Source organism: Lepidochelys kempii, chromosome 25 (assembly GCF_965140285.1).
Source record: "Lepidochelys kempii isolate rLepKem1 chromosome 25, rLepKem1.hap1, whole genome shotgun sequence".
NCBI classification, from domain to species: domain Eukaryota; kingdom Metazoa; phylum Chordata; order Testudines; family Cheloniidae; genus Lepidochelys; species Lepidochelys kempii.
The window spans coordinates 19,367,709-19,385,548 of NC_136404.1; the positions used below are offsets into that span (position 1 = coordinate 19,367,709).

The window sequence follows — 17,840 nt, forward strand, 5'->3', positions numbered from 1 at the left end:
GTTGCACTGAAACTGATTAAAATTGTTTGCTTTGAACTACTTATTCTTACGATGCACCCAAGAGTTTAGATCCTTGATTAGTGTGGCATACCACTTAGTGACCACTGATTTTCAGAGTGTGGGATTTATGGCACAGCTTTACTTTTTGTGTGGAATGAAATTTTAGATTGTGAATTTCTCAGGGCAGGGCCTGTTTTCTTATTTGTGCCTTATACAGAGCTGAGCAGATAGTGCAAGTATGACTGTTGTTAGATATCTGGCTCCATGTGTGTGTTCTCTGTGTGCTGTCCCAACCAGATAGTTGGCACAGCAGACTTCAGTCAAACTGTCCGATGACCACAGGATCCGTTAAGGTACGAAGGCGCCCGGCCAAGTTTATTGTCAATGAAGCATGGTAATAGCACTTGGCAGATTCTGAGGCTACTAAGATGTATGTCTGTGATAATGGATGCAGCTCAATAAATGGCGGGACTTTCCATTCCCCCTTACGCTGGCCAAAGACACTCCCTCTGAGATGCCTTTTTATACATCGTTACAAACAAGTTATGTATTGCCCCGATGTATCTGGCCGCCACCCATTGCCTTGTACCTGTTGGTTTGATCAAAACTTCTGTATCCCTCATGCTATCATCCTGACCTAATCTTTAAGATGGGTCAGCATGTTCCTGTTATCTTTGGAGGATAGGTTGGTAGCGGGGTGTTCAAGTACCACCCTTCTGGAATGTGTTTGCGTGTATATTATCGTACCTAACACTACTTAGGAATTGTGTTTCTGCAATATCAGCCCTGTTGCCAGATTCTGTGAGTAGGGTCTAGTTCACAGCCTGACTTTGCTTTATATTAGGAAAACTTTACGACTTTAGCTCAGGCCTCTGATATAAGGCCTTATGTGTCTTTCTTTGTATTTTGTAAACTCAGTCCTTTCCACAAGGCTTAAACTATGCAGGCTCTAGCAGTTGCTTCAATGATCATTTTAACCACTACAGTGAAAATTAGTGGAAATCCTGATTATGCAAGGGGTATAAAAATCATCATTTGCCCAATGGTATATGCCTATCTCTCAGATGTGAGAGGTCAAATGTGACTACACAAAAGGCAGCCAAAAAGCAAATTAATAGGGGCAAGGTGTGGTAGTGATTATATGCCAAATATAATTCTTTCGTGAATATTCTAGAATTATTTAGCATCTATTGATTTCCCTTTTCCAGTAGAGGCCACCAGAACATAAACGGACTCTCCTGAGGTTTTAAACAAGTGCAGCTGCTGCTGGGAGAAGAAAATAGGTTTTCTCCTCCCATATCCAGAACTTTGGTTCTTTGGCAGCATAACTATAGCTTGACTTGTTGGGGATGCCTAGCTTTTAGTTTTATATACTTAGCCCTACCAATAGATTGCATCTTAGTTTGGTGAGATGTTTAAAAATGTTATGTGATGGGGAGATTTAATGTAGACAGTGGCTCATAAAATTGACACAAATAGAATAGGGACCTTTAGGAATGTATCTGTGGGCATTAAAGCCCTTGAAAGTAACCTGATTCAAATTATTCTGGGTGTATGTTTTATCCTACAAAGAGTAATGAGGTCCAATCTGTTTAAGGGTTTTTTGCACTGCTTCAGATTGCATTGGCATGCAAGGGAGACACTATGGTGTGTGTTATGACTAACACCATTACTTTCTTGAGGCTGCTGCCAGCAGGAAGATTATGGAAATGTTTGTTTTTAGTAATGGCCGTTTTCTTCAAATAGTGTTAATTATATCATCTGCTTTTCAGCTAGAAAGACTCACTGTTGTCACTCTCTTTACTGAGGGTACCTTGCATTAAAGAAAAATCTTAGCTGTCTGGTTTTGCAGAGGCTATTCCCCCCCCTCCCCCCGTTACTGCCAGGACAAGTGCCCATCTCTAAGCGAGAGCTGGAGATCAAACCACGGGCTTTCTGTGAATACTCTGTTTAATCTTGGCCTGTCCCATCACCCTTGCTGGCTTCAGCGGGGCTTTACTGTAGCCGCACCCCTTGGCCATTAGCCCTTGAGCCGCAGCCCCCCCTTATGCGCGCCGCTGCCCCAGCTCTGGGGCTGCCCCCGAGTCCTGGGCTGGGCCCCCGTTGCTCCCGCCGAGCAATCCGGGGCCGGCAGCAGCTGCTGGGGCTAAGGGGAAGGCCTAGCGGGCTCCGTCGCTGTCGCTCCGGGGCAGCCCAGCGGACGCTGGAGCCGCCTCCCCCGCCGGCTCGGTAACGTGCGGGGTCAGGGCGCTGCCTTCGCCTTGGCGCTATACGCTGCCGGCCCGCCTTGGGCGCATGCGTATTGCGAAGAGGAGGCCTTCGCTTCTACCGAGCATGCGCACTTGCTCAACGTGCCTGTGCGTGCGTTTGTACGTCACAGTCGCGCCGTGCGTAATGGCGTCGGGTGGGTCCCATGGTGCCTTGCGCGGGGCTGGCTCTCCGAGTCCTGCCCACAGTTGAGTTCGGCCCCGAGCTGAGCAGACGGGTCCGGCCTAGTCCTGCCGCCTCGACCCCCCCTCGCGGTCGCGTCTGGCTCCGAGCGCCGCTCCCCCCGCCGCGCGGGGAGCGAACATGCGGCTGCGGCGCCCTGAGGAGGCTGCTGCCGGCGAGTGAGGAGCCGCTGCCCCGGCCCGGCCCGGCCCCGCCGCCTGCCCGCCCCGGCCGCAGCCGCCCCGCTTCGCCCAGGCAATGACAGCGGCTCCGGCCCCCTCCCCGCAGCAGATCAGGGACCGGCTGCTGCAGGCCATCGACCCGCAGAGTAACGTGAGTACAGACCTCCCCTTCCCCTTCCCCGCCGACCTCCCCCTCCCCGGGCGGGTGGGGGTGGGGGCGCGCTGCCCCCTGCTCCGCCGACCTCCCCTTCCCCCTCCCCCCCCTCCCCGGGCGGGTGGGGGTGGGGGCGCGCTGCCCCCTGCTCCGCCGACCTCCCCTTCCCCCTCCCCGGGCGGGTGGGGGTGGGGGCGCGCTGCCCCCTGCTCCGCCGACCTCCCCTTCCCCCTCCCCGGGCGGGTGGGGGTGGGGGCGCGCTGCCCCCTGCTCCGCCGACCTCCCCTTCCCCCTCCCCCCCCTCCCCGGGCGGGTGGGGGTGGGGGCGCGCTGCCCCCTGCTCCGCCGACCTCCCCCCCCCTCCCCGGGCGGGTGGGGGTGGGGGCGCGCTGCCCCCTGCTCCGCCGACCTCCCCCCCTCCTCCCCGGGCGGGAGGGGGTGGGGGCGCGCTGCCCCCTGCTCCGCCGACCTCCCCCCCCTCCCCGGGCGGGTGGGGGTGGGGGCGCGCTGCCCCCTGCTCCGCCGACCTCCCCTTCCCCTTCTCCCTCCCCGGGCGGGTGGGGGTGGGGGCGCTGCCGCCCCCTGCTCCGCCGACCTCCCCCTCCCCGGGGGGCGCTGCCCCATAGATCGTGCCGTCCGCGAACCGGTGACCCTTGTGGGTGTGTTGCGAGCTCCTGGTTTCTGGCCTCCCGGGAGGCGCCTATCCCGCCGGCAGCCTGCATGCCGGTTCCCCGGGGTCCCCTCCTCGCGGAGCAGCCCTTGACCGGAAGCTCCGGCCGCGGGTGGCGCAAGGGGAGCCTGGCTTTCCTGGCTCCCTTCTTGGGATGCTCCGGAGTCCGAGGCGTTTCGTCTCCCTGTGTGAGGGCCCAGGATTCCCGCGCCCCCAGGACTGGGGGTTTCCCGAGGCCTGATCCCCTTGCCACAGGGCCGGGCTTGCCGGTGCGTGTGCTCCCGCGGGCAGGGCTGTGGGGCCGGGGACCGGGGGCAGATGGTAACCGGCCATGTGGTGCGGAGCCGGCCTGCGCTCCGTACTCCAGCCCGCGGCTCTGGCGCGGCCTGCAGGGGCTCTGGGCTGTCTGTACTGGGTTTTCCTATTCTGGCTCCTTTGGGAAAGCGGCGGGACAGGGAGCTTTCCGGCCTCCGCGCGGAAGGAGGCGGCGGCAGAGCAACCAGTGTCCGTGCCGAGGCTGCTCTGCGTGCGCGATTCACTCCCGAGGGGGCATCCCAACGGTTCTCCCTTCTTCACTCCATAAAAGACCCTTGGGGAGGGGTATCCTCCAGTGGTTTTGGCACCCCTGACCTGTCTGCCCTCTCTGGAGGGCTCCCACCCTTTCCCTATTTCGTGTTCCAGCCTCTCTTTCTCCCCCTATATCTACACCCGCGGGGGGCACTCCCAGCAAACCCCTCTGCTCTCCACTGCATCTTAGCACACCCTGGAAGGGGCTTCTTGTAATTTCTCCTTCTATTCCCTGACCCACAAGCTCCCACACTTGATGCAGGTTAGTGTCTCAGATAAGATCCTGATCTGGAATTACAGGACTGTGAGGCCCTTGAAACTTTTGGGGCCATCTCTGGGGCTAGGGCAGAAGCAGGCTGTGAGTTCCCGAATACTTTACAGTTGGGGGTAAAACATTCTTGGCCTTTGCTTTGGCTTTATTCTTTTCTACAGGATAAGCTTATTAGCTAGTTTGAAGATGCAGCATAAGCACAGAGAACCTGGTGTACATTTTACCTTGTGCTTTAAATAATTAAACTTAAAATTTTCTGTTTCAAATTAGTGGTACATAGGGGCTGTAGGGTTAGTTTGGATCAGCAGCACATCAAAGTCCATGAAAGCTTATGCTCTAATAAATTGGTTAGTCTCTAAGGTGCCACAGGTACTCCTGTTCTTTTTACATCAAAGTCTGCAAGTTGCAAAGTAGAGTTCAGTTCATATAACATCTGAGGTTGGCTATGATGGAGCCTAAGTGTGCGCAAAGTCTAATGCTATACACCAGGTTTCAGAGTAGCAGCCTTGTTAGTCTGTTTTCGCAAAAAGAAAAGGCGTACTAGTGGCACCTTAGAGACTAACCAATTTATTTGAGCATGAGCTTTCGTGAGCTACACCTCACTGCATCGGATGCATTCAGTAGGAAAAAAAAAAACAATGCATCCGATGCAGTGAGCTGTAGCTCACGAAAGCTTATGCTCAAATAAATTGGTTAGTCTCTAAGGTGCCCTCCTTTTCTTTTTGCTATACACCAATACATCATGCCATCCTCAGGGTGGGCAGGTCTCTTTTCCACTTGCCGTAGGGCAGATGGAATTTGATATATCAGTTCACACATACCTGTGTCTTAGAGAAGTTCTCTTTTTATTAGGAGCAGATGTATGTGTCTCAGTAATAAAGTGGGATAATGAAGTGAATGCAGACTGAGGATGCTACAACAAATTATACACATAATCTGAAAACCAAAAAAAATCAGCTCAATCACTTCATGTTTATTTTCCTAAACATCTGATCTTGGACTAAAAGATCCTGTAATAAAATAAATAATGTTACTTATTGAAGCATTTTAAAGATAAAGCTGTCCAAGAATGCAGTACTTGACCCTAGTTGTCCCTCAATGCAGTTATTACAGCATTGTTTTAAATGAGGTCTGTCATACTGTGCCCTGTGCAAACTCATGAGATCGGGATCTTTCAGTTTAACAGGCCACAGGAGTAGCACATACTATTTTAAAGCAATTTATCTTTAATCTTCTGTTCCTATGCACCCTTTATAACCTTTGGTAACGTCATTAAAATGTACTATACACTGACCCTCAGCAGTGCTGGATATTGACAGTTACTGATCCCAAAATGTGGAAGTTAATCAGAATTGTAAAACTTCATGTAATTGATTTTACAGAGTAAATTAATCTATAGGCATTTGTTAGAGTTTAAATAGAAAACATCTAGGCATAGCATGCTGTGAGTGCTGTAGATTATTGGGAGAGGAAGTGCCCCTAAATAGTAAATTTTCTTTTACCTCCATCTCAGTTACTAATTAAGAACTCTGAAGGGTATTTCAGAGAGAGCAGTTTTCAGGGGGCAGGAGGGAGCGATGGTGCCAGGCTATAATCTTATTGCCTGGCAGTTCAGAAAACAAGTGAAAAAACCATATGAAGTGAAATATGGTTCCTGACTGCTTGCTGGACAGCCTGCCAAACCATATGTCAGAATCTTGGATTTGCTGACTGAGGCAGTATATTGCTCATGAGGTTAAACTGTACAGTTCTGGCCTCATTTTCCACGTAAAGGTCTTCAAGCAGATGGAAGATGGATAGATTTCTTGTCCTGCATTTGCTATTCAGTTTGTTTCATACTGAATTTTTGGATGAGTACAGTGTCTAGAATAGGAGTACTTGTGGCACCTTAGAGACTAACCAATTTATTTGAGCATGAGCTTTCGTGAGCTACAGCTCACTTCATCAGATGTTTACCGTGGAAACTGCAGCAGACTTTATATACACACAGAAATCATGAAACAATACCTCCTCCCACCCCACTGTCCTGCTGGTAATAGCTTATCTAAAGTGATCAACAGGTGATCAGCAGGACAGTGGGGTGGGAGGAGGTATTGTTTCATGATTTCTGTGTGTATATAAAGTCTGCTGCAGTTTCCACGGTAAACATCTGATGAAGTGAGCTGTAGCTCACGAAAGCTCATGCTCAAATAAATTGGTTAGTCTCTAAGGTGCCACAAGTACTCCTTTTCTTTTTGCGAATACAGACTAACACGGCTGTTCCTCTGAAAAGTGTCTAGAATGTGTAGAGTTGCTTGTTTATAAGGAAACTGAGTCAGGAGGCTAATTCTTACTTTTGCCATCAGATCAGATACATCAGTCAATCAATGTACGTAGGACTTCGAAGTATTAAACAGATCAAAACCTTGACCTTGTAGGAAGGAGATACCAATCTATAATACAGCTTCTGTTTTTTAGAAAATGTGTTAAATTCAGGTCGTCCCTGCATTAGTCACTTCAAATCTTTCCTGGCCTCAGTAATAGAATGTAAGTGCAACTTTCAAGGTTTTAATAGGTGCAAAAATAACCATTTAGTGGGGGAAAAGGTAAGTCAAAATATTTATGTACCAATGGCTTTCTTCTGGCACTAATGTTACTTGTTTCTAGCTCTGCTGAACCTTCTTTGTTCTAGAGCTCTGTCTAATGTTTTGGAATTCAGAATTATTTAACTTGTATTTGAGCATGTGTCATCTAATTAGTTTCCCATTTAAAAGAATTCATTTGTCTTTTTAAACAGTAAACTTAGCACAGTTTATGACAGACCTGTTGAATTAGTGCTTTCTGTAACATATAACAATATGCAATTAAGAAATAAATATTCTGTGAATTTTTTTTACCCTCCCTCACCAGTCTTGCCAAGACCCATGAAAATGAACATAAAAAGAGCATGTATTTTCAGCACTACTGCTGCTTGGAGTGCAGTTGTGGTGATGTGTTCAGATATTATGGTGATGGGGGCCATATAAGTAAGGCTATGTTTTATTCACAGGTATTTTTAGTAAAAGCCATGGACAGGTTACAGGCAGTAAACAAAAATTCATGGCCTGTGACCTGTTCATGACTTTTACTATATGCCCCTAAATAAAACTTAGGCTGAGGGGCTCTGGGTGCTCTGGGGAGTGGCCCGGGGACCCCCACTGGTGCTGGGAGGGGAAGCTGGGTCGTGGTGTGGCCTGGGACCCCTGCTGGGGGGGGGGAAGGTTGGTGGGGCTGGCAGGCTCCCTACCCAGTTCTGACTGGCATGTTCCTGCAGCTCCTAGTGGGAGGGGTGGTCGGGGGGCTCCACGCGGTGCTCCTGCCACAGGCACTGGCTCTGCAGCTCCCATTGGCTGGGAACCGCAGACAGTGGGGGCTGCGAGTAGTGTGTAGAGTCCATGGCCCCTCCACCTAGGATCTGTAGGGACATGCTGGTGGGACCCCCTCCCTGGTAAACACCACCCCGTGCTGCAACTCCCTGCCCCAGCCCTGAGACCCCTCCCACACACCCAAGCTGCTGCTGCTGGCCACTCTAGAAGTCACAGAAAGTCACAAAATCCGTAACCTCTGTGACAGACGCGCAGCCTTTACATATAAGTAACCAGACTGATATCTTCAGAGAGAATTAGGTTAGCAGTTAACAGCATTGATGCTGAGCTTGTGACAGGTTAGTTACCCACATAATTTAATGTACATTAATAATCTGCTTATTCTGCATATTTTGATAGACTTATCCTGACCAATAATATTGGAAAAATAAGCCCAGTGTTTAAAAGTGCCTATAGGAAGGGGGTGTCTTTCATCTTAACCTTTTCAACCAAGAGCAAAGGTAATGTACTCGAGATCAACTCAATAAACTGTTAATAGACCTTGGATGTTCTAGACTCCAAAGCCTGTAAGACAGTCGTCAAATGCTGCATGGATACTGTGCAGGTAGGTATTTTAATTAAGCAGAAAACTTCAGGGGCCTGTAGCTGATGCGACTGCTAGCCTCAGATATATCCAGTGGCTGGTGATGGGGAGGCTCTGAGTTACTACAATGAATTCTTTCCCAGGTGTCTGGGTGGTGGGTCTTGGCCACATGCTCAGGGTCTAACTGATCACCTTATTTGGGTTCAGGAAGGAATTTCTCCCCAGATCAGCTTGGCAGAGACTTGGAGTTTTTTCACCTTCCTTTGCAGCACGAGGCATAGGTCACTTGCAGGTTTAAACTAGTGTTAAATAGTGGCTTCTCTGTAACTTCAAGTCTTTAAATCATGATTTGAGGACTTCTGTAATAGACCCATAAGCTCTGTCTGAGTTACTGAAGTGGATGGTCCCTTTTGGCCTTAAACTCTGAGTTTTGAAAACACTATTTCTCCCCCCCCCCACCACCACCAAACAAAAACAAAAAAACCCACCACCAACCTGGATGATGTGTCTGACAGATTTGAGTCCTGATGTATGTTATAAACAATTGCTTAGAGTCACGTAGGGAAATTGCTTTGGAAACTAAGGAAGCTGTGAGCTGCAGCACTATCTCCACCATTGGAATCAATACTCATAATTAAAAAAAATCTTGGGTGCTTTCTTTCAGAGCCCGGTTATAGCCTGTTAGATTAATTTGATATGAGGGTTTCATTAATCACATACTGAATAAGTTGTTCAGCAAGGAAGTCTGAGTAAGACCAGGCTTATACTTAATTTTAACTGGCATAGCTATACTAGGGAGTCTTATATAGAAATCACACCCCTAACTCATGTAGCTATGCTGGCAAAAGCCCTAGTTTAAATGCAGTTATACTAGCAAAAAAGTCAGTTTGCTGATGTAATTTTTTTGTTCAGGCAACTGGTATAAACTGCATCTCCACTAGGAGGGTTTGCTGGTATGGCTAAACCAGCAAACTCTTTCTAGTGTAGACAAGGCCTGAGTTGACTTTGAGGTCCTTCTTTAAAACAAACAAACCTTGTCCTAGGTCGATTGAGTGTGATTGGCCAAATAAGTGCTCTCCCCACATGGTCAGTTAATTTCATGAACAAGTTGCTCATCTAGAATTAGTGTAGGAGACTTTCAGCTCTTAAATCTTTGCTTTAACCACCAGATCACATTGACTCAGGAACAGAATCTGTTAAATTTATATAGACGTTTACTCTTTTAAAACTGAAACCTTTTCCGCCAAACCCAGGAGAATACACTAATATTTTAGAGACAAATTTATTTGAGCATAAGCTTTCGTGAGCTACAGCTCACTTCATCGGATGCAACTCACGAAAGCTTATGCTCAAATAAATTTGCTAGTCTCTAAGGTGTCACAAGTCCTCCTTTTCTTTCTGCGGCTACAGACTAACAAAGCTGCTTCTCTGAAACTAATATTTTAAGTGCTACTAGGTATGTGGAGTATTCCATAAATTCCCTTATTTTTCAAAGGATGCATATAAAAATTAATAGGTCGTGTAAACAACTTTGATATAGATCCTTTCAGGAGACATCCCGTGTCTGTAAGTGGTGCTGCTCAAGCACTAGTCCTCAGTATTCATTTTCCTCAAATGTTTGTAGATTTTAACAGCGTGACGGGACTTAGCGGGGGTAGGGTGTGGAGCTTTGTCAATTCAGGTGATAACATGATGTAGGAATTCCTGTCCCTGGGAGAATAAAAACAGTGGCCAAAGAGGACTGTCTGCCAAGATCCATAAACCTGGAAATCCTGGATGCCCCATCATCTCAGGCATTGGCACCCTGACGGCAGGATTGTCTGGCTATGTAGACTCCCTCCTCAGGCCCTATGCTACCAGTACTCCCAGCTATCTTCGAGAAACCACTGACTTCCTGAGGAAACTACAATCCATCGTTGACCTTCCTGAAAACACCATCCTGGCCGCTATGGATATAGAAGCCCTCTACACCAACATTCCACACAAAGATGGACTACAAGCCGTCAGGAACAGTATCCCCGATAATGTCACGGCAAACCTGGTGGCTGAACTTCGTGACTTTGTCCTGACCCATAACTATTTACATTGTCCCCAAATGTGATACCTTCAAATCAGCGGCACTGCTATGGGTACCCGCATGGCCTCACAGTATGTCAACATTTTTATGGCTGACTTAGAACAACGCTTCCTCAACTCTCGTCCCCTAACGCCCCTACTCTACTTGCGCTATATTGATGACATCTTCATCATCTGGACCCATGGAAAAGAAGCCCTTGAGGAATTCCACCATGATTTCAACAATTTCCATCCCACCATCAATCTCAGCCTGGACCAATCCACACAAGAGATCCACTTCCTGGACACTATGGTGCTAATAAGCGATGGTCACATAAACACCACCCAACACCGGAAACCTACTGACTGCTATGCCTACCTACATGCCTCCAGCTTTCACTCAGATCACACCACACGATCCATTGTCTACAGCCAATTTGAGCTCATGCTCAAATAAATTGGTTAGTCTCTAAGGTGCCACAGGTACTCCTTTTCTGTCTACAGCCAAGCTCTACGATACAACCGCATTTGCTCCAACCCCTCAGACAGAGACAAACACCTACAAGATCTCTATCAAGCCTTCTTACAACTACAATACCCACCTGCTGAAGTGAAGAAACAGATTGACAGAGCCAGAAGAGTACCCAGAAGTCACCTACTCGAGGACAGGCCCAACAAAGAAAATAACAGAACGCCACTAGCCATCACCTTCAGCCCCCAACTAAAACCTCTCCAACGCATCATCAAGGACTTACAACCTATCCTGAAGGACGACGCATCGCTCTCACATATCTTGGGAGATAGGCCGGTCCTTGCTTACAGACAGCAACCTGAAGCAAATACTCACCAGCAACCACACACCACACCACAGAGCCGCTAACCCAGGAACCTATCCTTGCAACAAAGCCCGTTGCCAACTGTCCACATATCTATTCAGGGGACACCCTTATAGGACCTAATCATATCAGCCACACTATCAGAGGCTCGTTCACCTGCACATGTACCAATGTGATATATGCCATCATGTGCCAGCAATGCCCCTCTGCCATGTACATTGGCCAAACTGGACAGTCTCTATGTAAAAGAATAAATGGACACAAATCAGACGTCAATAATTATAACATTCAAAAACCAGTCTGAGAACACTTCAGTCTCTTTGGTCACTTGATTACAGACCTAAAAGTTGCAGTTCTTCAACAAAAAATCTTCAAAAACAGACTCCCATGAGAGACTGCTGAATTGGAGTTAATTTGCAAACTGGATACAATTAACTTAGGCTTGAATAGAGACTGGGAGTGGATGGGTCATTACAGAAAGTAAAACTATTTCCCCATGTTTATTTCCCTACCCCCCACTGTTCCTCGGATGTTTTTGTCAACTGCTGGAAATGGCCCACCTTGATTATCACTACAAAAGGGCCCCCGCCCCACTCTTCTGCTGGTAATAGCTCACCTTACCTGATCACTCTCTACACTGTGTATGATAACACCCATTGTTTCATGTTCTCTATGTATATAAATCTCCCCCCTGTATTTTCCACTGAATGCATCCGATGAAGTGAGCTGTAGCTCACGAAAGCTTATGCTCAAATAAATTGGTTAGTCTGTAAGGTGCCACAAGTACTCCTTTTCTTTTTGTGAATACAGACTAACACGGCTGCTACTCTGAAACCTGCCACTTTATTGTAATAGTTGTGTGAAGTGTTATGGAGAGGAGGTCTGGCACATGCTGCATTGTATTTAACATAACAGTATTTTTCTTTTGCTCTCAGTACATTGAGAAGGCAGATAACACCCTGTCTCCCCCTCCTCCCCCCCAAAACATAAAAAGTGTTGACTGATGCTGCTACTTTAAACTTTTCAGGAGTGGTGTTATCCCACTCCAGTAATGTTGAGATTTATTAATCCTGTTTGACTCACCGTATCAAAGAAAATCTAAAGGTATGTCTATACTGGCAGAGTTACATCGCCGCTCAGAGAGCGCTGAAGGGAAACCGCTGTTGTGCGTTCGCACTGTCAGCTGCCTGCGCAATAGCATGTTCACCCTTGCGGCACTTGCAGTGGTATTTGGAGCGGTGCACTCTGGGCAGCTATCCCACAGAGCATCTCTTCCTCTTCTGCCGCTAAGAGTTGTGGGAAGTTAGAGCAGTCGCAAGGCATCCTTGGTCTTGTCCCAATGCCCTGTGATGCATTGCTTCACATCCCAGCAATCCCTGTGCTTCCATCTGCATTTGGCGCCATTTTTCAGCAGTTTGTATACTGCGTACTGCAGGAATGGATCCCGCACTGTTAACCAATATGCTGCTCGCTCTCACTAACACGTCCTGAATGGCAGTGGAGTTATTCCTTAAACTACAAAGGCAAGAGGAGTTCGACATTGATCTTGCCATGTGTAGTAGCTATGACATGAGATTGCTTGTGGCATTCATGGAGTTGCTGACCACAGTGGAATGCCACTTTTGGGCTCGGGAAACAAGCATTGAGTGGTGGGATCACATAGTCATGCACGTCTGGGATGACGAGCAGTGGCTGCAGAACTTTCGGATGAGGAAAGCTACATTCATGGGACTGCGTGATGAGCTTGCCCCAGCCCTGCAGTGCAAGGACATGAAAATGAGAGCTGCCCTGTCACTGGAGAAGCACGTGGAGATTGCACTGCGGAAGCTGGCTATTCCATACTGCTACTGATTGGTCGCTAACCAGTTTGGAGTGGGAAAGTCTATCTTTGGACTCGTGTTGACGGAAGTATGCAGGGCCATTAATTGCATCCTGCTTCGAAAGACTGTGACTCTGGGCAACATGCATGACATTGTGGATTGCTTTGCGCAAATGGGCTTCCCTAACTGCGGAGGGGTGATAGATGGCATGCATATTCCAATTCTGGCACCAGACCACCTACCCACCAGATACATTAATCGGAAGGGGTATTTCTCTATGCTTCTCCAGATGCTTGCGGATCACGTTGGGTGTTTCACGGACATTAACACAGGCTGGTGTATGGGGGGTACATGTGTGGGGTGCATGGGAAAGAGTTTTGCGACAGCGGCCGCAGAGGAGGGCGGGCGCGGAGCTGCTTGGTTTGCAGTGCTAGTAGTGCCTGGAGCATGTCCGCTTGGCACTCCATAACGTTTAAGAGCTGCTCCGTGGCTTCATTCTGGCATACCACGTTCTCCTTTCGGTCCATCTTCTCGCTGTCCTTCCACTCCTTCAGTTCTTGTTTTTCAGCAGCAGAGTGCATTATGACATTTGCAGAGAGTCTCTTTAGTTCTTTGTGGCCGCTTTCTAATTCTGCGCAGCTGTTGAGATGGTGATAACAAAGACGGAGGCTGGGCTCCCAAGGTCATATCCTGTGTTTCGCAAAGCTCCGACAGCTGTGACTGGCTAGCCTCCTCCAGGGTAAAGAAGAGCTCCTGTCTGCATGATCTTTGACCTCTGAGTCATCCTCTGTCTCTGGGTCCCCCTCCACGTCCTTGTACAAGATTTCCTCCTCCTGGCTCAGTCCATTCTTGACTGGCACACGAGCCACCGAAGTATCCACAGTGGCCTTTGCAGTGGATGTGGGGTTGCCACCGAGTATCGCATCTAGTTCTTTGTAGATCCAGCAGCTTGTGGGCACAGCACTGGAGCGGTGTTTTGCCTCCCGTGCCTGTCGTAGGCGTTCTGCAGCTCCTTCACTTTGACCCTACGCTGTAGTGTGTCCCGGTCATGACCCCTTTCTCTCATGCATTGTGAAATCTGTCCCTAGGTATCATCATTCCTACGACTGGAGCGTAGCTGGGACTGGACAGCCTCCTCTCCTCAAATGCTGATAAGCCCAGCAGCTCGGCATTCTGCAAGCGGGAGATCTTCTGGTGCATGGAGCAGGCATGGTCACCTGGAAATATGTGCTGAGACCACAGCACACATCACCGAGCAAACATGAAGGGGACTCCCAAAATTCCCAAGGAATTTAAGGGGTGGGGCTCACGGTTGGTCACCTGAGGGCAGAGCAGTAGAGTTCAAACCGATGACGGGAGAGGCGAGAACAGGCATTGTGGGACACCTCCCAGAGGCTGGTTGCAGCGCTGTAATCGACCAGGGTGTCTACACTGGCACCACGGCGCTGTAGCCCCAACGCAGAAAGCTGTATGGCTCTTGTCGGCATGGTTCTTTTACAGTGTACACCGCAGAAAGCTGCGTTACTGCGCAGAAACTTGCTAGTGTACACAAGGCCTATCTTTTAAACTATTTCCCTTTGCTGGCCTCTTATGAGACCACAGAGAAATGATGGATTCCTAGTACTAAAATGAGTAAATTCATAACATTCCCTCCCTGAGTTTAAACACCAGAAATGAATTAGTAAAACAGGGAGTTTGACTTGGAGGATTAAGTGTTGTTGCCGTTACCATCTCTGTCGTTAGTTCAAATCTGATCTGGATTGATGGTGAGTAAACACCCATAAAATACTTACTATGTGAAATGACTTGGTTGTAAGTCAAGATGCCATGGAGATCATATGATAGTTGGCATCACTGCTTAGACTCCCAGAACGGACCCGAATTATTAGTAAAAGATTAAGGCTACCTGTATTGGCCTGGGGAGTTCCCTCCAGTTGGTTTTTGAGTTGTGCAGCTAAGCTTCCATGGCTCAGGGTTTATAGCATCTCACCAATATGAAATTCACTTAGGGTGACCAGATAGCAAATGTGAAAAATTGGGATGAGAGTGGTGGGGGGTAATAGGTGCCTATATAAGAAAAAGCCCCAAATATCGGGACTGTCCCTATAAAATTGGGACATCAGATCACCCTAAATTCACTTTTTACTTTTTTAAAAAAATGTAGTAAAAGCATAATGGGAGAATTGTTTTCTCCCTTAATTTTCTAAGCAATAGAAGGGAAAGAGGACAGTGCCCCCTCGCTTCCCTTCTTAGTGACTTTTTTAGGTGCAGGAAAGTGTCTCAGGTGTGGATGAAGGTAAAACAGACTTGACCTTTGCTTTGACTTTATCCTTTCCTTTAAGGAACTAATAAGTTTATTTAGTTCAAGGATGCTGCCTGAATATATAAAAGCTAGTGTGTATTTTACTTCTTATGGTAAAGAATTAAACTTAAAATTTGTACTTTAGTTTTCTGTTTCAAATAACTTGAAATTCTAAATTATACTTTGAATGCAAAAGCAGCTGACAAGATTTTACCTGTCACCTGCCTTGTCTCTCTTGTTACCTGCCTCACTGCATGCTTATGGAGGGGCTGCAGAGTAGAAGGAATAATAAGGTAGTCTTTTTAGAGTTTGAATCAGCACATCAAAATCTGGGTTGCAGAGGAGGATTTGGTGCACTGATATGTGTTCCACTGTAGTTGGTCTCATCTGAAACCATTTAATTTTCAAAGCCACTTTAAGTGGGGAGGATTGCATTTGATACTTTAATATCTTTAATAGCTGGACTAAGCTAATTGGAGGTGCTTTCTGTTAAGTCACGTGGGTCAAGTGAGAATGTTAGCATAGTGGGTTGACTGGCTTCATGCCTGTGAAAGGGTGTAGTGGGTCAGCTGGATTCAGCCCCACAGTAGTGTTGTTCATTTCTGTTCAGAATAGCTTTCTGAATTTTTGCAGCTCTGTTGTCTTGCTTCCACTGTTTCCAAAAGGTGCCTGTAGCTGGTACAGTAATACTTGCATAGGTACCAGGTTGTAACTAATATGAGCTAGTACTATCCAGAAACATCCTCCTTGATAGTCTTAAACATATTATGGCTCATAGAATCTCAGGGTTGGAAGGGACCTCAGGAGGTCATCTAGTCCAACCCCCTGGTCAAAGCAGGACCAATCCCCAATTTTTGCCCCAGATCACTAAATGGCCCCCTCAAGGATTGAACTCACAACCCTGGGTTTAGCAGGCCAATGCTCAAACCACTGAGCTATCTCTCCTCCCCCCCCCCCCCCCCCATATACCAATACAGTACATTTTCTGAGGCCATATTGGATGAAGCTCAGACTGGAAAAATGGCACAGTGGTATCAGCTATCTTGTACATGTTTATGGTTCTTTGGTAGGAAAAACAGAACTTCCTCCATTTTCCCACTGAGGCCTTATGGTGGTCCATTGGTGCAGAGACCGTGTCGCTTGTGGCAGGACATCATCTCACAGGGCTGGGGTTAGTAGCCATCCTTCAGTCAGGTTAGGGTTGGGGCTGAGGCTGCTGAAGGAAGTCTGGGTGCTGTCAAAAAAAGTCAGATGTATGTTGGAGGCCAAAGCAATGGTGTGGTTCAACTGCCCCTTCAACATCTGCTTTCCCCAGCCCCAAGTGATGGTATCACTTGCGTTTAACCACCACCCCCCCCTTGGTGTTCAGTGCGGAGGGGAGGTAACTTATTCAAGGTATGTCTTCACTACTGAATTAACTCAAATGTTCTACGCTTGTTTTTCTTGAGTGAGCCTAGCTTGAGTGAGAGTGCCCACACTGCTAATAGCACTCAAGATGCTGTGTCCACACTGGTGCTGCACTCACTCATGTCTGGCACTAAAACAATTAATTCTTTTCCAGTGAATTGTGGGAGAACATGTCTGTTCTGGGCGTATGGGAGGAATTCTGCAAAGGCATTGGAGGTTGTAAGTTCTTTGGGGCAGGGCCTGTCTTTTTGTAATGTTTGTAACTTACCTAGGACAGGGAAGTCCTGGTCTATCACTAGGGCTTCTAGGCACGATGGCAATACAAATAATGAACTAGTATCAGTCAAATGGAGCTAGCCTGTATCCACGATCAGAATGCTCATGTTAGCAGCTGATAGTTCTAGCTTTAGCCTCTGCTCGCTGATGGGCCAACCAACTTAAATTAAAAGCACCATCACAGTTGTTTAGTGTGTGTGTGTGTGTGTGTGTCAAATTGAGTTGACTTTGCAATGAAGGCAAGATGTCCACTGATGCTCTCTGCAGTGCCCCATGGAGATTTGTTTCCCTTTGTTTTTAAATGATTCCCTAATCTAAACTGCCCATCTCTCACCCATTCTGCAAGATGGTTAACAACAAAATTCAGCAATGAATAAATTAACAGCACTCTCCATAACAAGGACCCATCGTGAGAAATCAGCATCCTGGCTGCTCTTGAGAATCTCAAGACAAGGGAGGCATACAGAAGGAAATTGCTATCAAAGTACCCTGAAACATTATAGTCACTGTATCACCAGATTTCAGAGCAGCAGCCGTGTTAGTCTGTATTCGCAAAAAGAAAAGGAGTACTTGTGGCACCTTAGAGACTAAGCAATTTATTTGAGCATAAGCTTTCGTGATTAAGTGAGCTGTAGCTCACGAAAGCTTATGCTCAAATAAATTGCTTAGTCTCTAAGGTGCCACAATTACTCCTTTTCTTTTTGTATCACCAGAGGGGTCACTAGAACAAAAACAACTTGATGCAGACTGTCTGGAATAAAACACTTAAACTACTATATAAAAAGAAAAAATAGTGAAGAGGATTTTTGTGTAAAACAGATTCTTACAGAGGAAGCAGGGGAACTGGAAAGTAAAATGCTTAGTATCATTTGTATGAAAGTCATGATATAAGGGACTGAACACTTATCAAGATCATAAAAATCTATTCCGCTCATTTATAGAA

At 47.3% G+C, this 17,840-nt stretch overlaps 1 protein-coding gene across 4 annotated transcripts in view; it reads left to right on the forward strand.

Annotated features, from left to right (window-relative positions):
• The window catches only part of MED26 (mediator complex subunit 26), a 60,846-nt gene that overhangs the window by 4,957 nt on the left and 38,049 nt on the right, over nucleotides 1-17,840 (forward strand). For 2 of the 4 annotated variants that reach the window (XM_073324055.2, XM_073324054.2), the window contains exon 1: nucleotides 2,411-2,763. The exons of 1 other annotated variant lie outside the window; for it this stretch is intronic. In XM_073324055.2, the coding sequence (XP_073180156.1) occupies nucleotides 2,689-2,763 (75 nt within the window). In that variant the 5' untranslated portion in view covers nucleotides 2,411-2,688. Of the gene's footprint in view, nucleotides 1-2,410; nucleotides 2,764-14,486; nucleotides 14,679-17,840 lie in introns of those variants that run through there. One more of the 4 variants, XM_073324056.2, reaches the window with a different exon arrangement.